The sequence below is a fragment of the Enoplosus armatus genome, chromosome 14, assembly GCF_043641665.1.
Source record: "Enoplosus armatus isolate fEnoArm2 chromosome 14, fEnoArm2.hap1, whole genome shotgun sequence".
NCBI lineage: Eukaryota > Metazoa > Chordata > Actinopteri > Centrarchiformes > Enoplosidae > Enoplosus > Enoplosus armatus.
In genome coordinates this window covers 13,958,501-13,973,021 of record NC_092193.1, presented here as the reverse complement: position 1 = coordinate 13,973,021, position 14,521 = coordinate 13,958,501, and the positions used below count along the sequence as shown (strand labels likewise).

The 14,521-nt window shown below is 42.5% G+C and overlaps 1 protein-coding gene across 1 annotated transcript; it reads left to right on the top strand.

Moving 5' to 3' along the window:
• Nucleotides 1–5,055: 5,055 nt before the first annotated feature.
• map6d1 (MAP6 domain containing 1) lies at nt 5,056–12,004 on the top strand. The gene is given in 4 exon segments (XM_070918796.1): nt 5,056–5,612; nt 6,404–6,737; nt 8,047–8,079; nt 11,927–12,004. Coding segments are annotated over 4 exon segments (1,002 nt in total).
• The last annotated feature ends 2,517 nt before the right edge of the window (nt 12,005–14,521 follow it).

Below are 14,521 nucleotides of genomic sequence, written 5' to 3'. Positions count from 1 at the left end.
TCCATTTCTATTGACAAATCTTAGTCCTAAATCTTCCATATCTAAATAAGATAATAATAAGAACACTGAGCAGATGAAATCTTTTCTGCCACTCAGCTCTACTTTAATGGTTCCCCCAGCTGAGTCTTCCTGTGATCTTTAGAGCTGAACAGGTCTCTCAGGTGGGTTCAGGTCCCCCACCACACTGTCCGTAATGAACACACTATTAGATCTTCAGAGTCTGGTATATTGTAGATTTACTGAATAATAAAACAGAGTTCAATAAATCAAACTGGTCCCGGGAGCAACAGAATGGACTCTGTGTATGTGCCTTTTCTTATACTATCGACTATGCTCCACCTGTTGTGGGCCTTGTAGCTTGTATCCGCCCCTTCTTTCCATTCTGCTTTCTGAGACACCAAAGTTTCTCTCATGTCAGAAGTTTGCTGCCATTTTCCCGAAAACAATGGTATCTACACCATCCTCCTCCTACTCCATGAGAGTGCGCACCCTGTCTGCTTCATCGCTCACTGATGCTTCCTTGATTCAGACACTATTATGATTTTGTATAACTTTACAACAAAAACAATGGGCTTACTGATTCAATGATGTCTTATCTGACATTCCTCAAGGCCCTCATCAGCTGCAATCAATGTGTCCTTGAGTTTTCCATTTCAACTTGTTACAAGATTCTTAAAAAAGATAAAGGTTTTATCACTGTTTACTCGTTAAAGATAATTATTACCTATCATTACATATTAATGTACAGCAAATACATCTTGCAGCAGTGCTAAACTTTTACAGCAATTTATTTAATTTTCAGATAATTCACTTAAATACATTATCAGGCCTAATCGCTTTCCTCTCGTGAAATAACACACTCCTTTTCTTCCCTATAATATACCTCAGTCCAATCTCTCTCACCTAATTACACTCTCTGTTTGAAGCTCTATTTATGCTGATACTATTGAGTTCCCAGCATTATTAATATTTTATTAGGCCCCTACCCTTAATTTAGAGTAAAACTGCAACACCAATCCGTTAATATCTCAAAATATAGTACCAGGTTGGCCCATATCTTTCTGCTTTTAATAACTAAAAATTTGATGGTCTAATCTAATTTAAACCTTAATGTATTAATGGAATAATAATTTTCACAATAGCCACCAATGAGAAAATCTGTAGTGAAATTTTCCAATTTTTTAGCAAACACAACAAATGGCTGAACTTGAATTACAACATGGGCCAGCTTTATATGACAGATTCAGCAAAATTGCATAACACAATAATTTGTGGACAGTCCCTTAGAGGACACACAGGTGTACATCTGGTGCGGTCAGTAGAAGAGATCATTAAAACAATGCTTTTCATCTTGGTATGTGTTACAGGTAGGGGGGCGGAGCCTATGCTCTCTGTTGTTGACTTGTTTGTTTACACATCTTTATACTGGAAAGTAATGTCCAATCAAAACCTTTCACACGAGTTCAGTCTTTGAAATGCATGTGTATAGAAACTGTCTCCATGGGGAGGAGCTGTGAAGATGTTCAGAATAAAATCTTGAAAAGGGATACATACTGGAAAAGCATGTTTGGGACACTTTTCTAGCTGATGACACATCTGGTGATTTTTATCTTGTTGTTTTTCTGTTGTTGTTTTTTTAAATTTCACACTGATGACCAAATCATGGCACAACAAGTTATGATAGAGGTCTGTCTCTCCATGACTGAAGAAACAGAAATTAGGATTATGTGATTATGGGAAGCACATAATGTCAGTTTAGTCTTTCATTGAGTCTGAAAGTCTCTTCAGTATTGTAGTATTGTATTTTAACATAATGTGCCTCCGTGTATTTCAGCTCTACATGTTTGTAAAATAAGTGAGTTCCCATTCATCTACTGCATCAGCGACAATGTTATGGAAATATATTTTACCTTTAATTAATACTCTATTACTTCTATTATTCTCTGGAGTGCTCTTTCCAGCGACCTGGTGTCCTAAATAACACAATTGTTGGCTAATTGGAAGCAATGATGCTGTAGTGCAAGTGGGCCCGGCACAGGTAGTTGTGTGACACTATGATTAACTATTTTGAAAAACATTTTTGATAAGCTGTCTTCTATGGTGTGAAAGCTGTCACTGCTTCAACAGAGGAAATACTGCATTGGAAACATATCTATCAGGGCTGCACAAATTCAGTGTTGGAATTTACAGTTCAAAGAGAAAAAACGTTTTACTCCATTACCTTTACACCTTTCAGTGTATAACACAAAGATTTAAACAGTGGTTTCCATTCTTTTTGGCTTGTGACCACTTTTCACATGTCTATGAGTTGTTCCAGTTCCAACAAAAAGGTGACTTCCTCTCTAATCTTCTCGGATGGTTTCTTTTAAATAACTGTTTGAGGCTCAAAGAGGTCAAATGATACAATATTTCAGAAGAAAAAAGTCAGCAAAATGTTTTTTTTCTTCTTTACTACCCAATTAATCATCTCACAACCCCTCAGATTTAACTTGTGACCCTTTGGAAGGAGCCCGACCCCTAGGTTGGGAACCACCAGACTAAAAGACCAATCTACCGTAACTAACTGTATATATGGTAGTTGAATCTAGCTCCACCTTGACCAGTTAGAACAGTAAAATGTTTCTTTCGCATTGATACATCAGTATTAGCAATCTGTTATTTTAATATATAATAATATTTTGTCACAGGGTCAATTTTTCTGCATGATTAGTACTTTTTAGACGTTAAGTACATGTTGCTGTTAATACTTCTGTACTTGAAGATGAGCAAGGTTTTGAATGCAGGACTTTTACTTGTGATGGAGTATTTAGTGTTGTGCTGGTACTTGTACTTAATTAAAAGATCTTCTTTCATTTCTGGCTTTTTGGATAAGAAAAAGAAATACACAAACTCACAGTTCATTTGTGTGCAGGAGAGTAATGTCATGTTTTCCCCTGCAGATGGTAGCATCACGCGGCTATTTTCAGAGGATTTTACTTCATGGGTGATGTTCAGTAACTGCTATTAGAAATTCACTGATAACCCAACAACGGTGATCTTGCAGCTAACGTCTGTGGCAATCTCACTACAAAACCTGTGGCATCTATCCCTGAAAGTACAGAGGTGCAGAGAGGTCCTGAACTTCTGGTTAAGATGATTTATGAGCTGCGAGTGTCCGTTCATCTTCATCAACAAGCTTTTTCTGTGTCAAACCCACCTAAGTGGCTCTTAAACTGTTGTGCGGCCTCCATGTGAGAGGCTAATCTCACCTCCTTCTCCGTGAACAGCTCACAGAGGGAAGCCTTCAATATGCATCAAGTGCCATTCTGTCAACTTAATGCATATCCCTCCATTTCACACCCACTGAACTGTAATCAACTGTAATTCTCTACATAAACTCGGCCAGTAGGAGCTTTCTCGTCACTTTTAATGCCAATCCACCATTATGGACAAATAATCAGTTATCTCAGGAGAACCAGGGCACTTCAGAGGCTCCTCATCCAGTTCTAATACCACTTGAAAGGCAGACTACGTGTTTCTAAAAGATAATGTTAAGGATGATTTGGTGGCTCAGTGTGCTAAGATACGATGTGCTCATAATGTCAAGCTTTGGAGTCCACTATTCTTTTTAATGTTGTTACTTCCTTGTCTGGTTGACGTTGATAAATCCTGGACTGGGCAAACAGAGAATTTACTTGGAGCCATGAAGTCCTCGTACCTAAACAGCAAAACAGGTCATAATGTGTGTCAAGATGGATGCCTTGTCTAGGCAGCTTTCGTGTGTTGCCAGATTCCTTTATTGTGTTACCTGAAAGTTACACTACTTCCTACTTCAACACTACAAGTATTGTTTCAGTCTGTTTCAACAAAGGACCAAGGGAGCAAACAGACTTAAAAAAAAAGACACTCTGTTAGTCCATAAAGTCTATGGTCTGGCATAAACTGAGTGGCAACCTGTGAGGAAACTATGAGCCCCAGAGAACCCGCATGGGGGCCCATAAGGTAATAATGCTCTGAGCCCCACATAGGCTAACATGCAATGGGCAATCAATTAATGTCACGATGGGCTTCATGAGATTCGTGTGAGCTTGTCACAGTGGAGATTTTGACTCGTCATAGCGGGAAAAGCACATGACTAATAATGTCAACGATGGCTGTTTCTATCCAAGCACCCCAGCAAGCCGTGACAGTGATCCAGCATGCACAATCCCAGGACCCTGACCCTGAAACTGAAGCAGCTAAATGGAATTCAACCATCATTCATCTTATTGTATTTACACCTGTGCTTTACAAAATGATAACTGTAGGCTGACATGTAAAACAAAATGCACTGCTGTTTGATTCACAGTATAAAAACCCCAGATGAGTCTAATTAAGAATTCACTGTAAGACCACAGAGCTTTGTATTATCTGAACCTCATGACCTCCATGGAAATGGAAAGTAGGTTGATGCAACACATGGCAGAGAGGAACCTGAGAAATGCATCCTCCTCGGCTGGACTCGGGCTCAGATGAGTGTGTTCAAGTGGAACCTAACCCAGTCCACCCACCAACCTATACTGTATCCTGTACGCTTGACGCTGCATCATAATTATGTAACCCTCAGCATTACTGGCAACAGTTCAGGTACAATAACATGAGTGGTGGCAAGTGAGGAGGGAGGATGGCGAGCTTTTAATTGCACATGTGGCTGGGTGTGCAGGAGAGAAATAACAACGTGCCTTTGATTTTGAAATCCGATGCGGACACTCGGGATCTGGAGATGCGGAGAATAATTTGCCACAGATTCCTCTGCATAGTGGAGGCACTATCACAGACCACGTGAGAGGAATATTCAATGACGGTCCCCGACAGACCGGTTCATCTCTGCCAGCACTCCTCTGCTGCTGACATGGACTCTTGGACTCTGTATTTTCTCAGCTTCCCACAAACGGACGCGGAGGGAGGGCAACACTCCGTCTGAATGTAACCTTTTGATCTTTTGCCGTTTTCTGTTCTTTTTTCTGTTCTTTTTCTTCTTCTTCTTCTTCTTTTCTTCTTCTTCTCTCCTCCACAAGTCAAACAGTTAGGGGGGGTATGGCTTGGCCGTGCATCAGCAGAGTGTGCTGCCTGGCTCGCTTCTGGAACCAGTTCGACAAATCGGACCTCTCCGTCCCGCTCACCATCCAGAACTACTCGGACATCGCCGAGCAGGAGGTGCGGTCCGTCACCAAGCAGGTCTCCGCCTCGGAGCGCGCACCCGGGAATAACTACTCAACCCCGGACCCGCGTGCCGTCGGCTCCCCCCGGGTGCCCACAGATGGCCCGGGGACCCGAGGATCTTTCAGGGCACGGAAAGAGCCCAGTTACAAGCCCCGGGAGGACTACCACCCGCCCGGAGTGCCTTTCCCCAGTGTTACCCAGTACAAGCAGGATTTCAAACCCTGGCCCATTCCCAGGAAGGAGAACTTCCCTTGGATTAGTAACGGGGGCAGCAGGGCGGACAGTATCTCGGACAGCCCGGTGAACAGTTACCACAGCCAGGCACAGCCGGGGGAGAGCCGGGGGGAGAGAGAGGAGCGGGGCAGGGGGCAGAGGTGGGGGGAGCAGCAGGGGACTGAGGAGAGAAAAACCAGCTCCTACAGGTAGGACATGTCCCCCTCTTTGACTTGTTTCAGCACCTGTCGCTGTCCACTCCCTCTGACTACTGGACCAGCCAGGAGAACTGGGGGCTCGTGTCATGCCGATGCCTGCTTTGATGCTTCATTATGCGTTTTTATTAATAGTTCATTGACTTCCAGGGTCGACCCAGAAAGCCTGCACGGAGATATGGGGTCATCAATAATTCTCCTACACATTTCATATTCATATATGGGAGAGCTCAAGTATGAATATTTGATTTTCATTTATGCATTTTATAAATGAAAGTATGTGGCTTGTGACCTTTTAAAAAGAAGAAATGTTGACTTACAATCAATCACCAGTCATATAGATCAGACATATTTCTAATAATATTTTTGAAACTCTGGGTGGTCCAGGCCTCCAGGTAGAGTTATTTTAATAATCTCTGGTAATTAAAGGTGTATTCTGGTGAGCATTCTTAGTTTGGATATTCATAAAGTTGCGAGAGACAAAAAAAAACGCAGAAGAGGCTAAGATATCTGGACTAGTCAAGACTAGACAAGCTCCAAAACCACTGGATTCTACACTCACATTTTACATATTTCCAATTTTACAGCAGCAGATTGTAGAGCGTCTAAAGCCAAATCCAAGACAACCTTGATGACATCATCAGGCTGAATGCCACTCTAAGTCAGTTTTTGCTGATGTTGCATGTATGGATGTAGCCAGCGACAAGTCAACACCATTATTATAAGAACATCACTTCAAAGACAAGCCTGAACTATTAGCCTGTGCTGAATGTAATCCACATGGTGTCTGTCAGCCCACTGATGCATCTCTCCTCCTCCAGGCAAGAGTACAGGCCATGGATGGGGGTGAGACCCGCCAAAAGTGCAAGGAGAAATCCTCCAGCTCAATACTCCAGCCCAGGGATGGAGGCCATCCAGGTCCCGCGTGAGACCAGCTACCAGGCTGCCTACAGCGGGGAGGGCCACAGGTCCACAGGGCTGCACCAGGGGGAGCACATCATCCCGTCTGCCAGCACCAACATACAACCTGCCGCTGTCCCCCAGCCCATCCCCACCACCCTGCAGGCTGGCAGCTTTCAGAGCGTCCCGCCTGAGAGGACCGAGATTAGTGGAACGACCAAGGCAGAGGTAAGCACAGGCAGCAGTGTTGTTCGCCAGTGTCAATGTGCATTACTGAAAAACTGCTGTAGGTTCAAAGAGTTCATTGGAGGAGCTACAGGTTTAAATTGCAGCATGCTCCTCCTGAAAGTCATCTTCACTCATCTCCCTGGTGGCCTGTTGCTGTCGGGGCGTCTCACAAAAGTGATACAGCATTCTGTCCCTAAGCAGCTCAAAGTGACCCAGCTGTTTAAAACAGGCCATGTGCTGTGTTAGGTAACACTCTGCTGGTGCTACACTCATTTACTTTGACCTGAATAGAGCTGGCTTGATGAGAACAAAAAATAAAAGTAAACGGGTAATTCTTCCAACTGTGGTCCAGAAAACAAAACAAACCTGTGGACAAATATATTGATGTCTGTCTAAAAATCATCAATCATGGCTGCGCTGAAATACGTAATTAATCGTGTCATTTTTTTCTAACATTTAGAGCAAATCATTTCCAATATAACACAAAAAAAGTACTTGTTTAGACAAACCTTGCATTCCAAAAATACAATCTTATACGCTGATTTCTCCATATAAAGATATATTTTATATTTGATTTATTTGAGGTAATTGACTTTAACATCAGTTTTGGGGTTAGCATTAAATCCACAAAATGACACAATTGAAATCCTTTTTCAGTTATTTTATATAAAGAGAAATTACAGCATATAAAATGTTGAGCACACCTTGATATTTCATCGTTTCGTTTTTTGTTCTCACAGTCAAACTCACTCATGTTTTCATTTTTGTTGGGGAAAAAGCTTTCAGTCAACACTCAAAAAACCTTCTGACATTACATTTTGTGTAATATTGAAGAAATGACACAAACCACAAGGAACATGCGTCCTTTTATAAACCAAAACATAAAATAAGAAATAATTTTAAATGAATGACATATTTCATTAAATGTGAATGGAGACAAGGCAGAAAAACTCATAGCAAAAATATTATTTAACACACATTATGTAAAAGACATGACTGAGCTATTCATTTATTTTAATGCCAAGTAAGTGTGGCCAACAACATGACAAAATGACAGATGAAGAATCAGCCAAATATTCACATAATTGATATTTTGTCCCAGATTTAAGCCCTCAGATGTGCAGAAAGACGAGTGCACAAAGAAGCAGATGTACAGTCTGTTTGAAGCAGAACCAACTGCAACGAGGCGACAGGATTTACTCAGGAAGCTGAACTCATCGGTCGGCCAGGTTGTTCCAGATTATCGCAGGATAAACTGGGTGAGGGGGACATACCCCCTCCCCCCTTTCCTCTGTCCCCCTCCCTGCAGGGTGCTGTCGCTCAGGTCAACTGTTGCGTGACAGTAAGTGAGACAGTTTTTTGGGAATCTCCAGAGGTTTAGTGCCATCCCTTTTCCCCGCCCACACCTCTGGGCGCCATCTGCCTGTGGCGAGCTGGGGCTGGTCCGGGCTGGGCCGGGTCAGCCTGGTTTGTCTGTTTGCACACTGTGTAGCAACAGTTGCCCCAATAAATCTCCCACTGAAAGGTATCCGAGAAGGTTAGAAAATGTGTTTGCAGGGGTGTAGCTACCACTGAGGACACCGAGGTCTTTGGTATTTGTAGGTTTTAGGAAGCTTTTAGGAAGTTAACATTCTACTTTAGTGGATATTTTATAGGAAGATTCCAGTATTTTTTGGATTCAATATATTCACATTTGACTACTTAAAGGCTAATAAATAAACAAAAGATTCATTATTTCCCCACCAATATTTTATTTCTGGCAATGTGCAGAATCAATAGCCAGTGGAAACCATATATCTCCAAATTTGGTGTTCCTCTCTAGGCTGAGCAAATTCTCCTACTTCTTAGACCATCTGAAAAATGTGTTGTCCAAAGGCTTAAAACATGGATGTTCTTCTTAGCTCATTAGAGGCTGAAATTTTGGACATACATGGTTTTCATAAGACAGAGACATTCATGTTGGGAAATAAAATTACAGACTTAAGTAACTGATATTAACTTTTTTATTAAATGTTAAAATTTAATAAATTTTTTCAAAGGGAGGGGGAATCCTTGTTTGTCCTCCGTCCTGCAACTTCAGAGGTTTAGGAAAGAAACCTAACCTTCTGGTGTTTTGCACAATTCTCAGAGTAACGACTGCTCTATTAAGCTGTTATATCCTGCGTGATGGCGATGGAGGTCGAAGTGAGAGATGTCAATGGCGGGACACAGACTCTATTAATACCACTGGCCCAGTTGGAGTGAGGGTTCACGGCACATTAAGGAGGGATGCGCTGCTGGCAGTGTGTTCAACTGTGGGACTGAACACTGCAGTCAGTATTAAACACACGTACATGTTCATGGCGCAGTTTTTTTTTTCAGTTATACCACAATCTGCCAGTGCGACACAGACCAGCCTGGCAGCAAATCAAGTTGATCTTAGATAATCCACCCCGGTCACCGACGGCCCACTCACTGCCAACTCATTATTGACTCACCAGCCCCCTGCAGAGGTGTCTGACCAAGCATTACACATCCCACTCCAGTATGCATTACACTGGGTCGTGGCTCTCTGCTGGTCTTTGAGGGCATTCTCACTTTGTGATGCCATTCTGTAAAATAAATGACTACACAAGAATGCGTTATCACCAGCAGACCAAGAGTCTTCATTCAGTGTGGAGCAGAACAGACCGACTGTATCTATTCATTAACAGATTTAATGGTTAAGTCCCAAATAAGCGGCTGAAATCAAAATCAATCTGCTCGTGATGATAAAGGAGTTGGGCAGCCATGAAATTCTCATTATTGCTCAAATTAATCTGTCAAATTGTGTGCTCCCCCCACCTATGCCAGATAAAATCCATCTCATGGGATAAAAGATGTCTCTAATTTTATGACACTCAGCAGACGGCTGACCGATTAGATCGCGCTGATGCTTTTCCTGATGAGAGAGACGTGTTTTCTTGAACTCACCGAACTCGCGAACCTAATTTAAAACATCCCAGCGAGAGGTTGTGTCACGAGCTGTCAGTGAGAGAATGAACCTCTATTAAACCTGAAAACTGGCTTGTCCTTCTTGTCCGGCTTAAATGAGCGCAGCCCTGAACTCAGCACAGAGAGTGAGTGTGTGTGTGTGTGTGTGTGTGTGTGTGTGTGTCAGAAAACAGGCCTGGCAGACCCGCAACCCACAAGGCAAACAGATTTGTGAGGATGGGCTCGTATAATCCGGAGTGTGTGTCAGGGATGAGCAAGACAAAACGGTTGAATAGGGAACACATTTAGCAGGCGGAGTCGAATCCTCTGCAGGAAACTCTTGTTATGACAAATTCTTAGTTGTTTTACAGTCAGTTTAGCGGCAGCAGCCCCCGCCCACCCCCCCAGAGGTTTGGGATTGTGTTCTTGGAGCTCACGGGGTACACTGCTTAATTTCTGAACACAATGTCTAACAGTGCCGTGTTTCGGTATGGTGGATGCATGGCAGAGGGATGGGAATGCTGCTCACAATGGCTTTAAACTGCATGAAGAGGATAGAAAGCCTGCAGAGACAATGCAGCCTAAAATTCACTCTAAAATTTACCTCCTTTGTCTCTCTTCTCTCTCTCCATTTAACCCCCCCCCCCCCCCCCCCCCGAGTCAGAAGGTTATAGGTAGTTGGTTTATTAGAATTATGGATGGATTACTGAACGGGGCTACTGCTTGCAGGCCCAGGTTCCCTTGACTAGAGCCTCTGTATGAACTGACTGTTAACATTTTCTTGTTGGAAAGTCAATCAAGTGACTAAAAAGAAACCCATAACGACCACAAGGAAAAGCAAAACCACTAAAAAAGAGGCTCATAGCGACCACAGAGAGAGGCGTAACGACTACAAAGAGACGAGGCAGGCGTGCTTGTTGTCAGTTTGTGTCTCAGTCGGTCTGGGAGTCTTGCTCCTAAATGTATGTCGGAGGGATGCAGGGCCTTTTACATGTCTGTGTCCAGGGGCCCATTGTCTCATAAACTGTCCATGTCTGAAGGCTGTTTGGAGTTACAAATAGCAGATATTTATTGATAATAGTTCATATTATAATATTTAAAGTTATTTGCATTCATTTATTACACTGAATAAATAACGGAACTTTTAATAATGTCTTTACAACTGTGCCCCCATCATTCCTTCATCCATTGTTTTTCTCTTTCCTTCCCTCTTGTTCTCTACATCCCCCAGAGCCAGGCTTTCTCCCTGTTTTTCTCTTCCCCTTGTCTGTCACTTGGACCTCTTCCCTTTTCCCACGCTGCCTGGGACTACAGAGGGAGAGTCCTGTGCCAAGTTGGCAGGACTCTGGCAGCGAGGGGAGGAGAGGAGAGGACTGTATCAAGAGCAGAGAAAAGGCAAAAAGAAGGTTGAGGGGAGAGAGACAGGGATAGAGGAAAAAAAAGATGAGGAGAGAGGAATGAAATGCAGTGAGTGATAGATAGGTGATGGAGAGTGAGAAAGGGGAATGGGGGAGGGGTCAGTGAGCACCGCTTGATGGATTATCTGTTAAAGTGCGATATTGCAGTCTTCTTTGGCACCAATCTAATTTAGGAGAGAGGCAGACCTGGCTGCTACACAGAGCACAAAAGCCGGTGTGAGTGTGTGTGTGTGTGTGTGTGTGTGTGTGTGTGTGTGTGTGTGTGGGAGGGGGGAGGAGGTGAATACACTCACACACCAAATCTGACTTGCTGAACAACATGTACTGCCTTCCCTGCCACCCACAGCGCTGTATCCACATTCAAAGTGCTGCTGGGACAGCAAGCCGTCAATCTCTCCAAAGGCTTGAGCTATGTGACGAAAGCTGCCACGGCTTTGCAAGTAAATTGAAATCGCCCGGCCCATTTCCATTGCCAGACCCAATAATTGCTAGAAAGAATAGAATATGTACGACTTCTCAGTGTTTCAGGGCTTTTATTTAATCGCCACAGCCCAGATAGATTCTGGTCAGGCTTTGAGAACAGCTGCCCTCAGCAGAACAGAGCGGCGCTAAGCAGGAAATAACAATACAGTCCCGGCTGCCGGCGCTCTGACAGCAGACCTGATGCTTTCCGACGGCACAGCCCAACCAAGTCTCCTCTCATTTCATGGGCCCAGTGTGAGCAGCACCACAGCTGCTGCCCTCTCTGGTTTCATCTCTGTGATCACCTGAAGAGCTGCTGTTACACCCGTCTCTCTCTCTCTCTCTCTCTCGTCTCAGGAACATCTGGTGAGGACCAAGCTCCCTCCGAACCCTTCTGCTGTCTTTCAAACCGGATCGAGGGTCTTCAACATCTGACTCCAATTTCCAACCATTCCACATTGATTGATTTTAAAGGGATCAACAGGGGAATGATTTCAGTCCATTCCACAACACAATAATCTATGCAAGGGAATGTATTGTTGTGAAGCCTGTGGAGCTGCGGCGTCAGTATCCCAAGTGGAAACAGATAGATAGACCGACGCCCCCCCACCCCCCTTTACACTCCGTCCTGCTCCTGTTGCTATGGAAATGAATATGCATGTAACAAAATAGTTTTAAAACAAGCTTTTTTTTGTTTTTTGCAGTTATAGATGCACAAGGAACTGGCTGCTCTGTGTGTTCATGTGTGTGTGTGAGTTAGTGTGTGTGTGCGCCTGCTGATTTGTCCTTTTATTGTACATTATGTCGAGTCTCCAATAATGAATGACACGGTCAGTACTATGTTTCCCTTCGGTGTTGCTAGATATCTGCTTGAAAAACAAGTTATTTATTTCCTCAGTATTCAACTAGTTTGCTATTTTGAGAAAGTATTGTTCGGTCTATTATTTTGTAAATCTATTGTTCCAGAAAAAGAGCAAATATATAATGTAAGTGAAATTACAATAAAAGAATATTAGATTCTTAGCACTTTCTATCAGATGTCACTTGGCTCTTTTTCTCAGCTGTTATTAGTCAGTCATTCAGAGGATTGTATGAATAGAGTAGTAATTGCAATTAACTTATACCAAAGGCCAGGTAATGTGAAGGTACAGGTTTCAGAAATTACAGTTTGATTAGGGCAATAACAGGATAGGAAAGGAGAAGTTGAAATTAGTGATTTGGGTAAATATGCTTATTTGCTTTCTTTCTGAGTTAAGATGAGAAGACCAATATCAATCTCATGTCTGTACATCAAGTATGGAGCACAAGGTGGTTAGCTTAGCTTAGCATAAAGACTTACAGCAGGGAGAAACAGCTAGCCTGGCTCTGTCCGAACACGTTGCATCTCGTAGGCTTACTCTATAAACAGTAATGTAAAAACAACAGCTCGTGGATTTTAGGGGAAGTTACATGTTTGTTCATCCATTCACCCAGAACTTCAGTGTAGCGTCTCCATCAGTTAGACTCAGGGAAGTTACTGGCCTGGCTGTAAAACCACAAACTGTTGTTTTTACATTTGTTTGTGTACGGATTAAACAAACCAAATATACCGTGTTAATTAGTGAGCAATAGAGCTGTTGGTAGGCATATATTTTTACCTTTGGACAGAGCCGGGCTAGCTGATTCCCCCTTGGTTTTTACGCTAAAATAATTAGCTATGGCTAATTGCCTCCAAGCACCAGCTGCATACTTTACACACAGAAATGAGTGGCACCAACCTGCTCATCTAACTCGCCAAGAAAGCAAATGAGCACATTTCCTAAAATGTCAATCTATTCCTTCGAATAGTAGAAGTCACCAGCATCTCTTTCAAGAAATGATGTTGCTGTACTTTGAGTATTTCTTTTGTAGATAGTAGTTCTTATAAAGAGGTCTGAGGATTAACCAGACCAGCACTGATATTTTATCTGGAAAGGCAGAAACGTCAGTCGTATTGAGGTGTTGGCAGAAATCTTAGAAACTATCTGCTTGGCAATATATCACTACAGGATAAGTGAGAAAATGTGTTTCTATGTAATTTGGGTGAACTGGCCCTTTAATTATAAATGAGGCGCCTACATCACTCTCCGTGTTTAGTTAAGAGACACTCCAGTTCATTTCCTGCAATCTACCCTGATTGTGTTCATCAAAAAACAAACCAAACAAACACGTTCAACACGAGTCACATCTGCATGAAATAATTCCATTTTTCTTTGTTTATTACAAGAATATTGATTATATTTTTGGTTTGCACTGAAACATGAAAATACAATGTTTGGGTATCTTCTACACTAATTTGGTTGAACAGGCATCACAACCACTCAGGCCAAACACTCATCCAATCATCCACACATTAACATAAAGCAAAGCTCCACATTAAACAGAATTACCAACACCACATCAGCCGACAAAACACACACGAGCGCTCACTTCCCATCAAATTCATTAACTTCTGTGATGACTACATCCACTATCCGCACATATTCATACACACACACAAACACTCACTACTATTAGGGCATTACTGTTTGCAGTAATTGTTATTAGATAAAAAAATAAAACAGGATCTGAAAACACCATCTATTCCATACTGGTCATATACACTGTGTACATTACGTGATTGATACATTATGGTTGTTAAACAGAACGCTTAAAAGCACTTTCAACAGGCTCTCACACCTGGTTCATGAAGGAGAGAAGATAAATATTGAGAGCGATGTCTTGAATTCATAATGACGTATGATTAGACTATCACGTGTAACTTATTAAGAGTCAGACATGGGGTTTCTCAACAGATTTGATGACGAGCTCAGAGACATAATCTGTCTGCTACTTAAAAATAAGTAACATGAATCAGTTACCTCTTCTGTAGAGCTTTAGAAAACAGCGGAGTTGCAAGAGCCATAATCACCTCTGCTAGGTAACACTGAAATA